The sequence below is a fragment of the Macaca thibetana genome, chromosome 3 (genome assembly GCF_024542745.1).
Source record: "Macaca thibetana thibetana isolate TM-01 chromosome 3, ASM2454274v1, whole genome shotgun sequence".
Lineage (NCBI taxonomy): Eukaryota > Metazoa > Chordata > Mammalia > Primates > Cercopithecidae > Macaca > Macaca thibetana.
This window is the reverse complement of record NC_065580.1, coordinates 60087539-60104272: the sequence shown is the minus strand read 5'-3', so window position 1 is coordinate 60104272 and position 16734 is coordinate 60087539. Positions and strand designations below refer to the sequence as shown.

At 33.3% G+C, this 16734-nt stretch overlaps 1 protein-coding gene across 1 annotated transcript in view; it reads left to right on the top strand.

Moving 5' to 3' along the window:
- The window catches only part of SEMA3C (semaphorin 3C), a 179290-nt gene that overhangs the window by 112373 nt on the left and 50183 nt on the right, over window positions 1-16734 (top strand). Inside the window, exons 7-11 of the mRNA XM_050785237.1 lie at window positions 3264-3383; window positions 4817-4959; window positions 6303-6417; window positions 8244-8313; window positions 11129-11273. Of these exons, the coding sequence (XP_050641194.1) occupies window positions 3264-3383; window positions 4817-4959; window positions 6303-6417; window positions 8244-8313; window positions 11129-11273 (593 nt within the window). The remainder of the gene's footprint in view (window positions 1-3263; window positions 3384-4816; window positions 4960-6302; window positions 6418-8243; window positions 8314-11128; window positions 11274-16734) is intronic.

Below are 16734 nucleotides of genomic sequence, written 5' to 3'. Positions count from 1 at the left end.
TACATTCCAGTCTGGGCAACAAGAGCGAAACTCCGTATCAAAAAAAAAAAAAATATATATATATATATATATATATGAGTATAAATATATATCCGAGTATAAATATATATATTTATATATCTGAGTATAAATATATATATTTATATGTCTGAGTATTAAATATATATGTATATTTATATATATGAGTACAAATATATATGTATATACTTATATATCTGAGAATATATATATATATCTGAGTTACCATGTGTTGACCAAGTAACAAATGCTGGATTTTAGTATGTCATACCTACAGTAGATACCTTTTCCTCTTTGCTTTTTTTTAATGTATTGCCAGCATTAAAATTTCATCCTTCAACCATAGAATAGGTGAAAAATAATTATTGTGTTCAAAATGCTTGCTTTGATTCATCTACATAGATAACTCATCTTTCTTTCTCATATCTGGAAATTACATTAAGACAGGTAAACCTTGGAAGTTATTCAGTGAATTGCTTGAATATTGGCATTCAAATCAGACAGGGAGGAGCCAAAAGTATATCATTTAGGACATAAAGTTAGCTTTGAAACTACAAAGTTATCCAATTATGTCCTATGCAAGGCATGTTTCCAAATATTATTTAATAGAAGCAGTGCTTTGGAAATTCTTTTCTCCATTATAAAGGAAATTTTATTCACCTTCAGAAACCATGTGGTGTGTTTGATAGTAATTAAATATATATAGTTTTCATTTGTTTCCATTTAAATGCTACAAAATAAACCTCAAGGGTCTGTTCACATAGCTGCTACTGGAGTTTTATCTCATTGAATATTGTTTAGAATAATAAGGATTAGAACAAGGCATTATAAATTTTCTTGCTAAATTGTCTTAAGTCATTTAATAGTCTTGCCCTTAGAGAACGGGATTTGTTTCCAGAATAGGAGTTAGACATTGGCCTTCTTTGTTTCTCAAGGACCTGAGAGTTGAATTCCTATGCTCATGTTCCTATACTATTAATATTTGAGTAACTTTACATTTTTTAATCAAATGAAAGTCATTAAACAATTTGCTTACCTTAAAAACTGACAGTAAAAAGAACAAAATGCTTTATGAGATTGTAGTTATAATTTTATTCATCCAGTTGATTATCCCTCTAAAATTACCTCCTGTGATTTGTGTGGTCATCTCCCTTAACCTTGTAATAGTGCTTTATCATTTCCATTCAAGCACAGTGCGCTAAAAAAAAAGCACAGATTGGTTAAGATATTTATATCTATTAAATGACCAGAGACCTGAAGAATTAGAATTCCAAATTTCATAATGTAGTTGTGCAAGTTCACTGTGCTTTTGCTATTTTCAGTCACTGCTGTAGGGCAACAACGAAGTCGGATGTTGTCTTTTAAAGAGTCTACATAAACTTTATAAAGTTTTTCTAGTTGGTAGAAATGCAATTGGAAAGCAAAATGTTTTTGAAATAAAGTTAAAAGGCACAAGTTTATCTCTGCATGAAGTCCTGCAAAAAATCTTCTTCTCAAAATGGTTACCAAAGTGACATTAATCAAAAATTTCTTATTGATATAAAATGAAGCAGAAAGTTCCTAACTTGCTATTAAAATTACTGAGAATTTAATATAGGAAATGAAGCCAATTAGATGTGCAGGCTTATGTAATGTTTGAGACATAACTAATAAGATGGTATGAAGTAGGATTAGAATTAGTCCTCTCTGCCATTCATAAACTTCTTAGTATCTTTTTTCTCTTTCTGCTTGAAAACAGGTACGACAATTGATAGCTGTGTCAATCTGTTGAATAGCAGGAATGTATAATCCACAGTTTTATTGTAACAAAAATGTGAAATAATTATTTACAAAGTTGCCACAATTTAATAGCTAGATCTGTGTATATATAAGCCTCACAAATGTTCTCAGAATTTTAAAGAAGCTAAAATGGTAAAGAAAAAAAAGCCTTCATGCACATTTTTGTTATCTCCCTGTAATCTGTTTCCATGGGCCTAGAACCCCTACTAGGAAGGAGAGCTGAGCAACCAAATACCCGCCACACCAGCTTGCTAACTAGTAAGGGTCCAGTTCATAACCTGGTGAGCACATATTAGACACATTCCATTCTCCATTCGATGCTGGGCCGACTGGTACTGCTTATTACTAAACAGTGAGCTTAGAGTACTTTGAAACGTTCCAGTCCTGCCAAAATGACCACAGTCTGAAGGTAGCCCAGGGAGTAATCCTAGAACAACAGTCAAGGAACACAGCTGCATGGCAGTTCAGTGGGCCAGGCTGATAAATTTCATGCTTTTTAAAATAGATATTTAGCTACTGTTTTATACTCAGGAGTCACATTTGTTACCAATTCAATGCTTACTGCTTCTTACTAGATGAAAAGTAATATGGATCTTCGGACAATAAGCTAAATGTTGAATGTTATGTATATATGTATGTATAGATTAATACATCTGATTCTGTTAATAGTAAAAATTTAGTTAATTTTAAATGCCTTTTCTTTCTTATCATTGTATTCTATTTTTATGGCTGAGTTGCAGTTGAAAAAGTAGCACTTTGTTTACCTTACCAGGAACCTTCTAGCACTAAAGATCAAAATATATACTTTTAGTGATTACATTTTTCAATCACTGATAATATTTTGACAGTTATAATGTGGCTTCCTCGTCATGTCATAATAATAGTTTTTAAAACTATTATGTTCAATCCATTTAGGAAAGTCATAGAAATTTTAATATGCGTTAAGAACTTTTAAGATCATAATCTAATTCCCATACATTATAGATTAGAAGGTTGAAACTCCAGATGTTCAATAGCTTAGCACTAATTCCCAGCCTGTTAGGGATTACCAAAGTTAGAAACAATGTTTTCTGACTCTTACAGTGTTTTTCTTTTAAATGTGTTATAGGTAAACAATTAAGCTATTTTGTTATCTATATACACCTGCCATTTCTGATAGACTCTATATAAAAATTAATATATAGTATAATTAAGTACAGGTAGAGGAACTTTCACTTTTACATAGAATAAAGTTGCTTTGAGGTTTGATTTTTTTAAAAACATAGTAATTATCATTCAGGCAATAATGAGAAAAGATTAAAATTTATAAAATTTATTGATTCACTGAACAGTGCAAACCAATTAACATTTGGTTATAACCAATTATCATAACACTGTAATACCTGTGGTGATCTCCTAATAAACTCATATAGAACTTCAAACTAGCTTTAAAAATTTACATTTCATTAATATTTTCTTTTTCATAGATGAGGAGCTTTTCTCTGGAATGTATATAGATTTCATGGGGACAGATGCTGCTATTTTTCGAAGTTTAACCAAGAGGAATGCGGTCAGAACTGATCAACATAATTCCAAATGGCTAAGTGGTAAGAAAGCATTTGATGTTTTTTTTTTTTTTTTAGTATCATGTTAAACTAACTTATTTAATTCCATCCTAACAACTAGGGATAATGGTTAAAAACTAAAATATCAGGCTATGACATGAATAATAGTAATTCTGTACTCTATGATTTAAAATATTTGGGGAAAATAAATAATTGAATAGCTCATAGTCCATATTTTGATTCTTTATTTCTATTAATCATCCTACAATTATAAGAATATGAATAAATAAAAGTGACAGTGATAATTTATATTTCAGTACCCAAGCATCTTCTCCAGTTGTTTAATTGTAACATATTGCAATTAAATATGCTTTTTACTTCATTTAATCTGCTTGTATATTTTAACAATACCAAATCTAAAAATTATCCCAAATGTATGACATTTAGATGCAATGAATAGGGTATAGCCGGGTCCTCCTTTTTTGTTTTAAACTTAGATTCTAAAATTATGAAACTGGTATGTATTTTCTCATAAATGGACTAATATTCAGTAGAAATCATAGGAATGATAACTTTATGATTATCCATATTCAGTTGCCTCCAGCTCTTGGCATCATATGGAATTCACATCAAAAAAGGTGCTCATTTGGTTTTACCGTATTATTCCAATCAATTGCTGTTGTTTAGAGCAATTAAAAAAAAAAAACAAAACTAAGATTCTTGTCATTTCACCCTAGAGAAAATTTTTAGCTGACCCTTAATGTGGCAATTCATTTAACATTGCAGAGTTAAGCATGAATCACCACAGTGAAGCATCCTATTTCGCTGATAGGCCAGCACAAGAAAGCATTGATTGTTCATTTACTTCTTCAGATTATTCCTCCAGTACATCTGGAAATAGAATATTCTAAAAGTTGCTCTGTTCTTGAAATAAGGAAACCCTGTATGTCTCCAAATGACTAACGATGCTGTTTTTCCTTGAAAAGTTTCCCCTTCATTTCATATGTTGCGTTTTAAGAAAGATCATGTTTTTCAGAGTTTGGACTTCCAACTCCTTATTCTGCTTCAACGAATTTGAGTTTATATGCGCTAGATTGAAAAACACACTTTGAAAAATAAATATTTTTTTTCAATAAAACAGCCATCAGGTTCCTTAGGAAATAACTGGTAGAAAAGTTTTTCAATTTTTTGAAACTCACCAGTGCACAAAGAATTTTTGTATTTCCTGCACTTCCAGAATATATTGCAGACAAAAAATAAAGTGATTTATCATACTATAGCTATACTTTGTGGTACCTGACATCAAATATGGTATGGTGAGTGAATGCAATTACTGCTTTTAGAAATGGTATCTGTAAATATTGAATTGTTTTTTCTACCAAAGATGGGGAAGGCATGTGCCGGTGGTCTACTTAGATGACAGAAGATGGATTTTCATCATGAATATATACCTAGTCTTTTGTATTTTTTTCTAGAACCTATGTTTGTAGATGCACATGTCATCCCAGATGGTACTGATCCAAATGATGCTAAGGTATACTTCTTCTTCAAAGAAAAACTGACTGACAATAACAGGAGCACAAAACAGATTCATTCCATGATTGCTCGAATATGTCCTGTAAGTATTAATGCTTGTATATTTTAACAGTACCAAATCTAATTTGAAGAAAGACCAAGAAATTCAAATTGTACTTTATCTCCGTGCTTTTATTATCAACTATTTACAAATAAATGAAATATTGAGGGGAACATTTAAGGTAGCATTCATCATTATTGTATTTAATATTCATCATTTTATATTGAATATAGTGTTTATAACCCTAACTCAAATTCTAACCTTCATTAAGTTATATGAGATAAGCATACCCTATTTTAGTAAATATCTTAATTTAAGAAAATATTTTGTTTGTGTTCTTGAACAAATAAACACTTGTGGCAAATTTCTACGTATCCATTTAATGCATTGCTATTCAAAAAAATAGCTAAATTGTATATTACCAAAAGAAACTGATTTTTGTGAATAAAATACAGTAACTATCTCAGTAAAAGATGATTATTAAGGAACCATTTATAAATAGTGAAAAGAACAGCTTTAATAAAATAAAATTCTAATTAAAAACAGTAACCAAAATGTTCTTGTGTAGAAACAATAAGTATACATAGCAACACAAGGAAATTTGTGACGCCCTATTTATCATAGAGTTTTACAGACTTGTCCTGACATATTTATGATTAGCGTCGTTTGTGAAAAAATGTTTCTTAAAGTGCTTAGTGTTTAAAATAGTTTATATATTATAATATTCCACTGATCATGGAGCTCAGCTGTTTCTCAGTCATTTGCAACAAGACAGCAAAGTCAGCAGAAGGGCTAAAAGGCTTTTGGACACAGAAAAAAAATGTCTTCAATAGAGACTATTTGTGAATGATCCAAATGCCATCTCCCCTTACAATGTATAATAAGGCATCAGATTAGAAATACTGAAAATTATGTGATAATTTGGATAAATGAAGGAGTGAATACAAAACTGTTGGGGACCATTTGGTGTAAATATATAAGCACTCTCCTGACCACAATCTGCAGGACTCACCGTATATAATAATTTATGTTCAAATTGAAGACAATTAGTTTTATCAAGGAAAGGTAGATTAAATGATCTGTTTTCCATGACATTTTATAAATACTTCCATTATACATTGTTAAAATTAGAAATAATTATGTCATACATTTATCAAATACATGTATTTTCAGCTGATATCATGCTGTAAGAGAATAATAGTATAACTATTGTATAAAATGCTATAAGTGATAAATATTCCTCTTTGACTATCGATGTGCAGAAGTGGTTAACATATCCATTCTTCAGATTTTCATCCTCCAAGCAACTAGAGTTCAAGTTGAATTTTTAATGTGCTTCAGTATTTACTTAAGCAATCTGAATTATGTTTACAAAATGGTTTTAGAATGACACTGGTGGACTGCGTAGCCTTGTCAACAAGTGGACCACTTTCTTAAAGGCGAGGCTGGTGTGCTCGGTAACAGATGAAGACGGCCCAGAAACGCACTTTGATGAATTAGGTACATACATATGAGATTGAAAAATGTTTCTGAAAGAAGGCTTTATATATTTAAATAAGGTCTCAGAAGAGGATGTATTTTCCGTATTTTCAGCATAAATAGTATGCTAATTTAAAATAATTAAATAATTAAATTTTCATAAATTTTCTTAAGTATTTTTTAATCTATTATGCCCATGAGTCACTGCTGAAACATTTAGCTCATTGAATTCACCATAATATACGAACGAATGTGTGTGTTTGGAGTGTAACTTGTATAATTTGTATATAGGTAATGATATGTTTGTGTTTTTATATTTATTTCATGTATATTAGAATATCTAATATTCTCATTTTGTGTGAAAATACAGCTATATATTTTTACTATTGTAGCTAATGGACAGAATAGAGTTTGGATGGAAAAAAGTGTCAGAGTAGAAATTTGGAGACTCGTGTTCCCTTCTTAGTTCTGCTTGGTGACTCTGAGATTAAGTATTCTCAGTGTGACATGAGGCTTATACTTTCCAGGTCAAATAAGGACTGACAGTCTGATTACATCTGCCAAGGAACAGTTTTTTATTTTTTTAATCTGAATATCCCAGGGCATATCATATTTACTAAATGCCATTTATAAATGACTTTTCTTTCACTGTAATTCATTAAAATGTAAAATAATGGTCATTCTCAGATTTTGAGACAGGTGATAATATAAGCTATAAATCTGTGTTACCATATGGAAAAAATTTACTGATTCTAATAGTTTTATAAACATGAACTATATCGTTCTTCTGCTCAAAAACCATTATGTTGATTATAGAACAAAAGTTTCTGGATAAGCTTTTCTAGAGAAAAGTTCTAAGTATTATTTTGTGAAAAGGCCTACTTGCTCATTCTATCCCTCCAAATGTTTGGGAATATTTTTATGTTTCAGTCTTTCTTTTTTTTTAGGGAGAGCTAGACATTGTCAGCCCTTATTCACATATGGAAGGACTAGTGGTTGTTAATTTCTTGTTTGAGTGGTTATAAATTTATTGCTTATGAGGTCATTTAAATTCATTGTTAATTTAAAATAAATACATATTTCTTTGTGTTTCTCAGCAATAATTATGTTAGCAAGATTGTCACTACATCTAGGCCTTTCATATAATCATGGCAATTGATTATTAATTGGAGTTTTCTATCGGAAATCTACTTTCATATTCTGTTATTTATCACTTCACTATGCATACTTTTGTCTTTTGTCTTTGCCTTAGTGTACTTTAAACATCTTTTTGTTAGAGGAGGTATCATTAAATAAAAGTATCACTAGCAATTTTGACCATTGCCACAGAAAGTTCTATTTGATGGTATGATAAGTTACTGTGAAAAAGTTTTATTCCATCTTCCAACTCCTAAGATTAGATCAAAAAGAAATTGAGATTTGTAATTTTTTAAAATTAAAACAGTAATATATTAACATTAAAGGATATTTAGAAAGAAGCACCAGAAAATTCCTATAGCTTTGCCTCCTGGAACACTCACTGTTAATCTTTTTCTTATATTCTGATGGATGTTTTTGAGGTTAATATGGTTCTAGTCCATATAATATGCCATTGTACTTTTTCCCCATAATATTATTTTACTAGCATGGTTTTCACAAGGATACAAAATTTTTATAAATTCTATTAGTATCTGTATTAATTTAACTTAATTTAGTGTTTCTATCATTACTTGTTTCCAGATTACCATGATGGTACAGGAATATCTTTTTACAGAATACTTTACATAGTTGAAATTATTTTCTTAGGGTAAATTTTTCAAAACAAAAGTTACTCTTTAGAAACTTAAAGAATATTTTTCTTTTTATAGAGGACGTGTTTCTGCTGGAAACTGATAACCCGAGGACAACACTAGTGTATGGCATTTTTACAACATCAAGGTAATTATTCAACAGTTACATTTTACGAGTTAAACAATAAACTTCATGGAGTAACAGTAATTATTATAAAAGCATTCTTCTCTTCAACTTTTAATTTTACATGTCATTTGGGATGTAACCCTTCCATTTTATTTACTTTTGCCTGATTATCAAAATATATTGGAGCTAAACTAATGCTTTCCAAATGCTTTTGTAGAGAGTATTTGTAGCGATTGCATGATATTTTTATCAAACAAATGAAGATATGAATTATCATGTAGGAAAAAATAAATGATTTTTTTCAATAAAATAATTTGAGGACTCATGAGCAAATAAAACTTTTGGCATTTTTTTGGTTGCTGTTATCACAGGTAATAAATGTTTATCACCTGGATTGTAGTGATAGTAACACAAGTGTATACATATGTTCAAACTTACCACATTGTATACATTAATTATGTACTGTATTGTTTTTGTATACCAGTTATACCTTAGGAAAGCTGGAAACAATTGGGCATTTCTGTAAAAATACTTTCTACTTCTGAAGTAAAGTGATGACTATTTAGAACCTGACAAAACATTGAACCAATTTTCTTTTTCTTTTTTCTTTTTTTTTTTTTTTTTGTTTAAGACAGAGTCTCACTCTGTTGCCCAGGCTGGGGTGCAGTGGCGCGATCTCGGCTCACTGCAAGCTCCGCCTCCCGGGCTCACGCCATTCTCCTGCCTCAGCCTCCCGAGAGTAGCTGGGACTACAGGCGCCCCCCACCACGCCCAGCTAATTTTTTATATTTTTAGTAGAGTCAGGGTTTCACTGTGTTAGCCAGGATGGCCGTGATCTCCTGACCTCGTGATCCACCCGCCCTGGCCTCCCAAAGTGTTGGGATTACAGACGTGAGCCACCGCCCCTGGCCTTTTTTTGTTGTTGTTGTTAAGATGGAGTCTTGCTCTGCTGCCCATGCTGGAGTGCAAGGGTGTGATCTCAGCTCACTGCGACCTCCACCTCCCAGGTTCAAACAATTCTTCTGCCTCATCCTCCTGAGTAGCTGGGATTACAGGCATGTGCCACCACACCCAGCTAATTTTTGTATTTTTTTTTTTTTTTTTTTTTTTTAGTAGAAACAGGGTTTCACCATGTTGGTCAGGCTGGTCTCAAACTCCTGACCTTGTGATCCGCCCAACTTGTGCCTCCCAAAGTGCTGAGATTACAGGCGTGAGCCACCGTGCCCGGCCAATTGTCTTATTCCATATGCGATTATTTTATGTATTTGAAAATTAGTTTAATGTTTTCTCACTTCTCTGGGATGCCCAAACTAAAGTATATATTTCAAGATAAAAAATAATATTTTCATATTTTCCTGCTCATATTTTTCTTTATTAATTTTATACTAGGCATATTCCTTAGAGTTGAGCTGTAACTCAGCCAGTGTTGAAGATAATGGGTCTCTTTGATTAGACAATCAACTACAAAACAAAACTCTAAAGATTTTCGCTGTTTTTTTCTTTAATGGGAAAAACACAGTATAATTGTAAACTGCAATGAGCTATTAAAAGTAAAAGAAATGTACAAGGAAATTGTTTTTAAATATTTGCGGTTGCCCCACAAGATGTCTAAAAAGATGTCTTTAAGGATGTGTTTAACTCCTGTTCTAAGTAGTCTTGATTTAACTCACGAAAGAATTGAACAAAGAGACCGGGCGCGGTGGCTCACGCCTGTAATCCCAGCACTTTGGGAGACCGAGGCGGGCGGATCATAAGGTCAGGAGATTGAGACCATCCTGGCGAACACGGTGAAACCCCGTTTCTACTAAAGATACAAAAAATTAGCCGGGCGTGATAGCGGACTACAGGGTCCCAGCTATGCGAGAGGCTGAAGCAGGAGAATGGTGTGAACCCGGGAGGCGGAGGCTGCAGTGAGCCGAGATTGCGCCACTGCACTCCAGCCTGGGCTTTGTCTCAAAAAAAAAAGAATTGAACAAAGAAAAAAAATCAAATTCTTAAGAAAATGTTGTTTTCAATAAAATTGTTTTTCTAGTTTTTTTTCCAATACCCGTAACTTTAATATCAAAAAAATTCAAAATCATCATTCTGCCTGTTAATGTTAACGATTAACAATGTATCTTATTTGTTTTTATGGGAATGCACCTTTTTTCATTAGACATCTAATTTGAAATAAATATGTGAGTCAGAGAAATATTGGTTTCAGCCAACCTGCCATAGGACAATGGAAATATTTCTTACTAAATAGTCAAACAAATTTTATGAGGTGTCATTGACTAAAGATGGTTTGGTGAATATTTTGGGGCTCCTATTTTTTGTTCTGTGACCAACAGGGGAAGTACATAAACCGTGACGACATAGACTTCTCCAACTAGTATTCAAGATACCATGTGAGAACACTCTCATTAAAATAATCATAATACAGAAAGATATGGTGTTAAATTATTAATGAGATTCATTTCTTTGAGTTAAATGCTGATAGGTTATATGATAGTGATTTGGAATTCAAATTCATATTTTTAAATAAAATCATCAGTATACTTTCTTGCTGCTAAGATAAACTAGTTAGAAACTTTTTTGAGTTGTCCTATATTTTGGAAACATTGAAAAGGATTTTACTATAACTTATTGTCTATCTCCGTGGATGAATTGAATATTGTAATGCTTTATGTATCAATACCTTTTTTCAAAGTTTTTCAACTTTTCACATGTGTTCGATAACATTTAACTTTTCTATGGTGAATTATATTAACTTTTTATCATAAATTTTACCATATATTTTTTAATTGTACTTTAATCTTAAAAATTCGAAAATGCCTTTTTCTGTTTTCTTTTTTAGCTCAGTTTTCAAAGGATCAGCAGTGTGTGTGTATCATTTATCTGATATACAGACTGTGTTTAATGGGCCTTTTGCCCACAAAGAAGGGCCCAATCACCAGCTGATTTCCTATCAGGGCAGAATTCCATATCCTCGCCCTGGAACTGTGAGTATCCAGGAAAAATTCTTTGTTATGATGCTTTATAAAAATTCATTTAACAGCTGGGTGCGGTGGCTCAAGCCTGTAATCCCAGCACTTTGGAAGGCAGAGGTGGGCGGATCACGAGGTCAGGAGATCAACACCATCCTGGCTAACATGGTGAAACCCCGTCTCTACTAAAAATACAAAAAAATTAGCCAGGCGTGGTGGTGGGTACCTGTAGTCCCGCTACTCGGGAGGCTGAGGCAGGAGAATGGCGTGAACCCAGCAGGCAGAGCTTGCAGTGAGCCAAGATCGTGCCACTGCCCTCCAGCCTGGGCAACAAACAGAGCAAGACTCTGTCTCAAAATAATAATAATAATAATAATAAATTCATTTAACAAGTAATGAATATCTGTGGGGTTTTGGGGGTTTTTTTTGAGACGGAGTCTCGCTGTGTTGCCCAGGGTGGAATGTAGTGGCACAATCTCAGCTCACCTCACCCTCCGCCTCCAGGATTCAAGCAATTCTCCTGCTTCAGCCTCCTAAGTAGCTGGGATTACAAGCAGGCACCACCACGCCCGGCAAATTTTTGTATTTTTAGTAGAGATGGGGTTTCACCATGTTGGTCAGGCTGATCTCGAACTCCTGACCTCATGATCCGCCCGCCTTGGCCTCCCAAAGTGCTGGGTTTACAGGCTGGGATTACAGGCATGAGCCACCGCAGCCTGAATATCTGTTTTAATTAAGGAATAACCATGTGAGAAATAATTTAGAGATACTTCATATAGAGATAGTGCCATTTCTAGGCATCTATTTAGATAGAAATTATGTTACTTACATCTCAAAGGAAGAAAATTTATGTGTTAGCAAATAATTACCACAGATGAGATGTAATTATTCAAAAAAAATATTTATAAAGTAACACAAATTAGAACGATTTAACTATAGGCAGCTTTCTAATTAGGAATGGTCTGAAATAGAAGTACTGTTATTAAAGCAGGTAGATATATCCGTATCATGCAATATTAGTAGTATTAGGGATACATTGAAAATTCAGTTTTCCAGCTGAAGATACAGAGAGTGCACTTGAATATTAGAACCAGAATTTTTCTAAGGGTCCATTGGTAAGTCCTACTCTTTCTTTTTCATTTGGCCTATAATAATGCTGCCTTCTAGAATGTTCATTAGTTTTTGTTTCTAAAATGTCAGACAGTACACCGAGAGATGTTATACAATTGAACATTAATAGAAATGTAATCTTATATCTCTGTATTTCATAAAATAGGGTTATAATTATAGAATGGATAAATATGAACAATGAATTTATTTTAAAAATCAAAAGATAGATACTAACAGTTAGGTTAACAAGGTGTTCCTTTTTTCTTGAATTTGAAATTATCTTTGCTAATGTTCTTCCAAATAATTATCCCATATAATTTTTACTAATTGTTGATTCATTTTATCTTTGTTATTAGAGTTTATTTGCAATATTGTTTACTCCTTTATTTTCTTAAATTATACTATTGTTCATTTTTTGAAAATTGAAAATATAGTTTGCTAAGCCTTTAAAGAGCACATTTTATTCCAAAATTTTTAAAGCTTAAGTTTCATTCCTAGCTAGGAAGCTCAAAGTTTAATCATTTATGTGTATTTTGTGTGGAACAATTGATCTTTAATTAACTTTGGAAAAATTATGGGAATTGCTACTTATTCATAAAAAGATTAAACTTTTAGGTCATGATTATAAGTGACAACAAAGTCCTGTCACAGAATTTATATTATCCTTTAAGATGATCTCTCTTTGATGTTCACAGCTTGAAAGAAAATGGACAAAACATTAATTTTGTATAAAACAGGGAAAAGCATCAGCGGATACAGCCATTTTAAGATTGGGGCGTGCTGGATAAGAAGCAGAAATTATTTAAGAGGAAAGGAAGGGGAGGCTGAACAACTTTGAAATTCCATTATATATCAAAGGCTGTTACTATTTTACTCAACATATTTTGTGCATTTTCAGAGAAAAATACACTTTTGAGAGTGACCTGCTATTTGAAATTGACCTAGTCATAGACTCATCTTAATATGGAAAACTAAGAGGTGGTTGTGTTTACATGTGCTTTCATCAGTGATTCTTTTGAACAACATATAAATGGGGTTACTACAGGAGCATTTGATTTGCAAACTCAACAAAATTCTGTTCCCCCCCAAAAAAAACTTAAGGGAAACCCTTCAAATATAAAGATATTACCAAGATAAAAGAGAGCCATGCTGCTCGAATCAGGGTTTGAGGCCTCAGAGCCTCATGCAGTCTGTGCTGGAGCCAGCATGTACCTAGCTTACATGAGCAGATAATGTGCACCTCTTCTCAATTAAGAACATTAGAGTGGTAACTTGAAATCAGCCATCGTGAAACTATTTACACCATGGAAACTGACAAATGCTACAAATTAGGGATTTTTTTTTTCCTCAAGAAAAGTGACCTCTGACATTACCTCTCATCATGCTCTTCACCCAGGTGACAACTTGAAAGGCACCTTAACAGGTGTGTAGAACTCAGAGAATCACTGTGAGAAAACCACTCATGTCAGGCAGCAATTGTTCTACATAAAATGTAGGAATACTAAACCCTTTTTAGTAAAACAGAATAAACCAATGCTAAATTAGAAAATTCTGCTAACAGTCCCACTTTTCACTGTTTTTTAGCTCTGAAGAATGACCATTTGTTTCCTGTTCCAAAGCAGTGTAGAGTAAGCCAGGGTTAGCACCACACATCTGCAGCAGACTCCGTGAAAAAAGGGAGTAGTCAGGGTTTGAGAAATATTTCTATAATGTGGTTTCTTACATCTGGTGTTGAGACCAGAGCAGCTCCTTTAAATCAAAAAATTGTCAGATGAGTGATCCTTAGAGAATAAAAGAGGCAGGGTAGAGGAGTGACCTCTGGAACTCCTCGTGGAAAAGCGTACCTCCCTGAAGATTCTATCCCTCCACCCTTCAACCAGCAAAACATCATGAAGTCAGCTCTCTGACTCAGAGTGGCAGTGTCTGTCTCTTCCTGCACTTCCAGGGTTTAATATCGTCTCATGTAGCCAAACCATCTGCAGCCAAGTAATCCAAAGTATTCTCTCTTCTCTAAGGTTAAGAATGTTGCTTCTGAAGTCCTCCCAATGAAGGATCAACTGTGATTGTCCTACTTTATTTCCTCATACTGTAGTATGGTTGCCCAGTCAACCCCATAAATATATGGCTGTGTTCTTAAAGAAATGAGACTGGCAGAAATCTCATACCCTCGTTCTAATGTTCCCTGTAGGTACTTCTTTTAAAGCACGGTTGATAGCTCAGTTAGCAAACGACCCCATCAGCAAGCCCAAGTCAGTAGGAAGAAGTCTGCCAATTGTGTCATAATATTTTTCCATAAGTAATTCAAGTTTGTGGAAGAAACAAGACACTTTTGGTATGTTGCAAAGGGCAGCCAAAGAATGAAAATTCTGTGGCCAAGCAAGCATATTACATTATTCTGCTGCAACGTGTATAAAGCTTTTGCAGGAGATTGTTTGTATATGTTGTATATCCTGTTAAGGCAGAACTTAATGAAAGTGTTCAACTTGAACATCTCCTTATAAGTATAACAGAGTCATGTGCTTCCATCATCATGCTTTGGACAGGTCGGGTACATGCAAAGGATCACAGAAAATTGATGATCCACATAGTCAGTAGTGGCAAGGATACGAGAAGTTCATTGCTGGCAGTTTTGTTGATTACATACGTCTTCTGGTTGTGCTTACATTAGAGTATTTCTGTTTCTCTTAGATGTTTGAAAACAGGAACGTTTCTAGGAAAATTGAATGCATAAGACATGCAGACATGAAAAATTAATTACATGTCATCTCACATCATAAAAAAAATAAATATCAAAGTTTAGAGGAGAGAGAGATTGTAGTAAAACAGCCTGATTTGAAAAGGGATAAAAAAAAATGTAAGATTGAACTTGCCCTAAAGAGTGATTGGATGTGAATAAATTGGGTAAGAAAGGAAGGGGTTTTCAGATGCAGGGTACAGCATACACTACAAGACACAGATGGAAATGAATAAGTGAGTTTTCAAAGCTCTGTGTGGGTTAGTAGGACTGGAACAGTGGGCTTTTATATGTAGGGGAGGGCAAATATAAGGAAGATGAGGGTCAGCTAATACACAAGTACAAGTCTTCAACTATGTAATTTTTTGGGCTTCAAACAAAGGGCTTGGATTACCAAGGTTGAAACATAAAATATGAGTTTTTCTCAGTATACAAATTTCATAGACCAGTACTAGAAATAAACCTAGATTCTAGAGTGCCACTAAGACCCTTTATATATCTATATACCACTCATCCCCCACGTGTTAAGATCCCCTCGACCATGGTAGTCACTCTTTCTCTGCCTGGTTTTGCATTATTTTCTGCAATCCGTCTTCAGCCTCACCTCCTACCTCTTTCCTTCACTTTGGGCTCCATGATCCAGCAATGCCCTAGGAATTACAGTTCTCTAAATACTCTAAATTTTGTTTTCTCATCTCTAAACATCTTCACTGACCTTGGCAGCTGTAAGTTCTCCACTATTACAAACTCAGTTTAAAAATATTGGCTCTTGACTATGTAGGGAAATTGATCCTAAACCAAAATTGATTATTTATCTTACATTTGTCTCAAGTTATTACTTTTTGTCATAATATTGTTATTTTGCTTTGAATATGTCTTTCTTACTTGAATACTTGTGTCTAGAAGATAACAGTACTTTTATATTATTATATCCCCTACTGGGCACATCAGAGTGCTTTTTGGATAAAGTATGTCCAAATAATGGATACGTATATTAATATATAAGCATATTCTGAAAACTGGCCTAATGGATGTGAAGATTAAGAGAACATTTAGAAATTCCAGAGGGCAACAGATATTTATGAATACCTGAGTATAGGAAAGAAGTTTGGTAAGGACAATTGGTGTTACTTTCCTAACATGGCATTCTTATTGTTCGTAGCATTTTATCTCACACTTTAGTAATCAGAGCCCTTGAACTGTCTTTACTCAAAAAAGGAGGGGTTATCACTGCTTGATAAACAAATAGCTAGGAGAACTGAGGAAAAACACTTAAAGGAGAAGTTTACTTACTTAAAATTACTTAATGACTATTTGCAGAGTAAAATTAATGTTCTAAAGAATGAAACACCAGCCAAATTAGTGGACAGATACTTTACGATAGCACATAGATGTTATGTTATCTTGAAGTTTCAATAAACATGCTTTATTATATTGCAAGGTGAGAGAAAAGTTAATCACTTCTGATTTATTCTTGGCAGTATGACACTGAGCAAACTCAGTACTGCAGATAGAGTCTACAAAGGGCAATCAATTTTTGTTTGTGTTACATTATTATCACTCATTGTCTTATCAGCAGAGTTGATTCCATGAATCAATAGAAGAATTAATTATTATGAAAAAATTATTTGG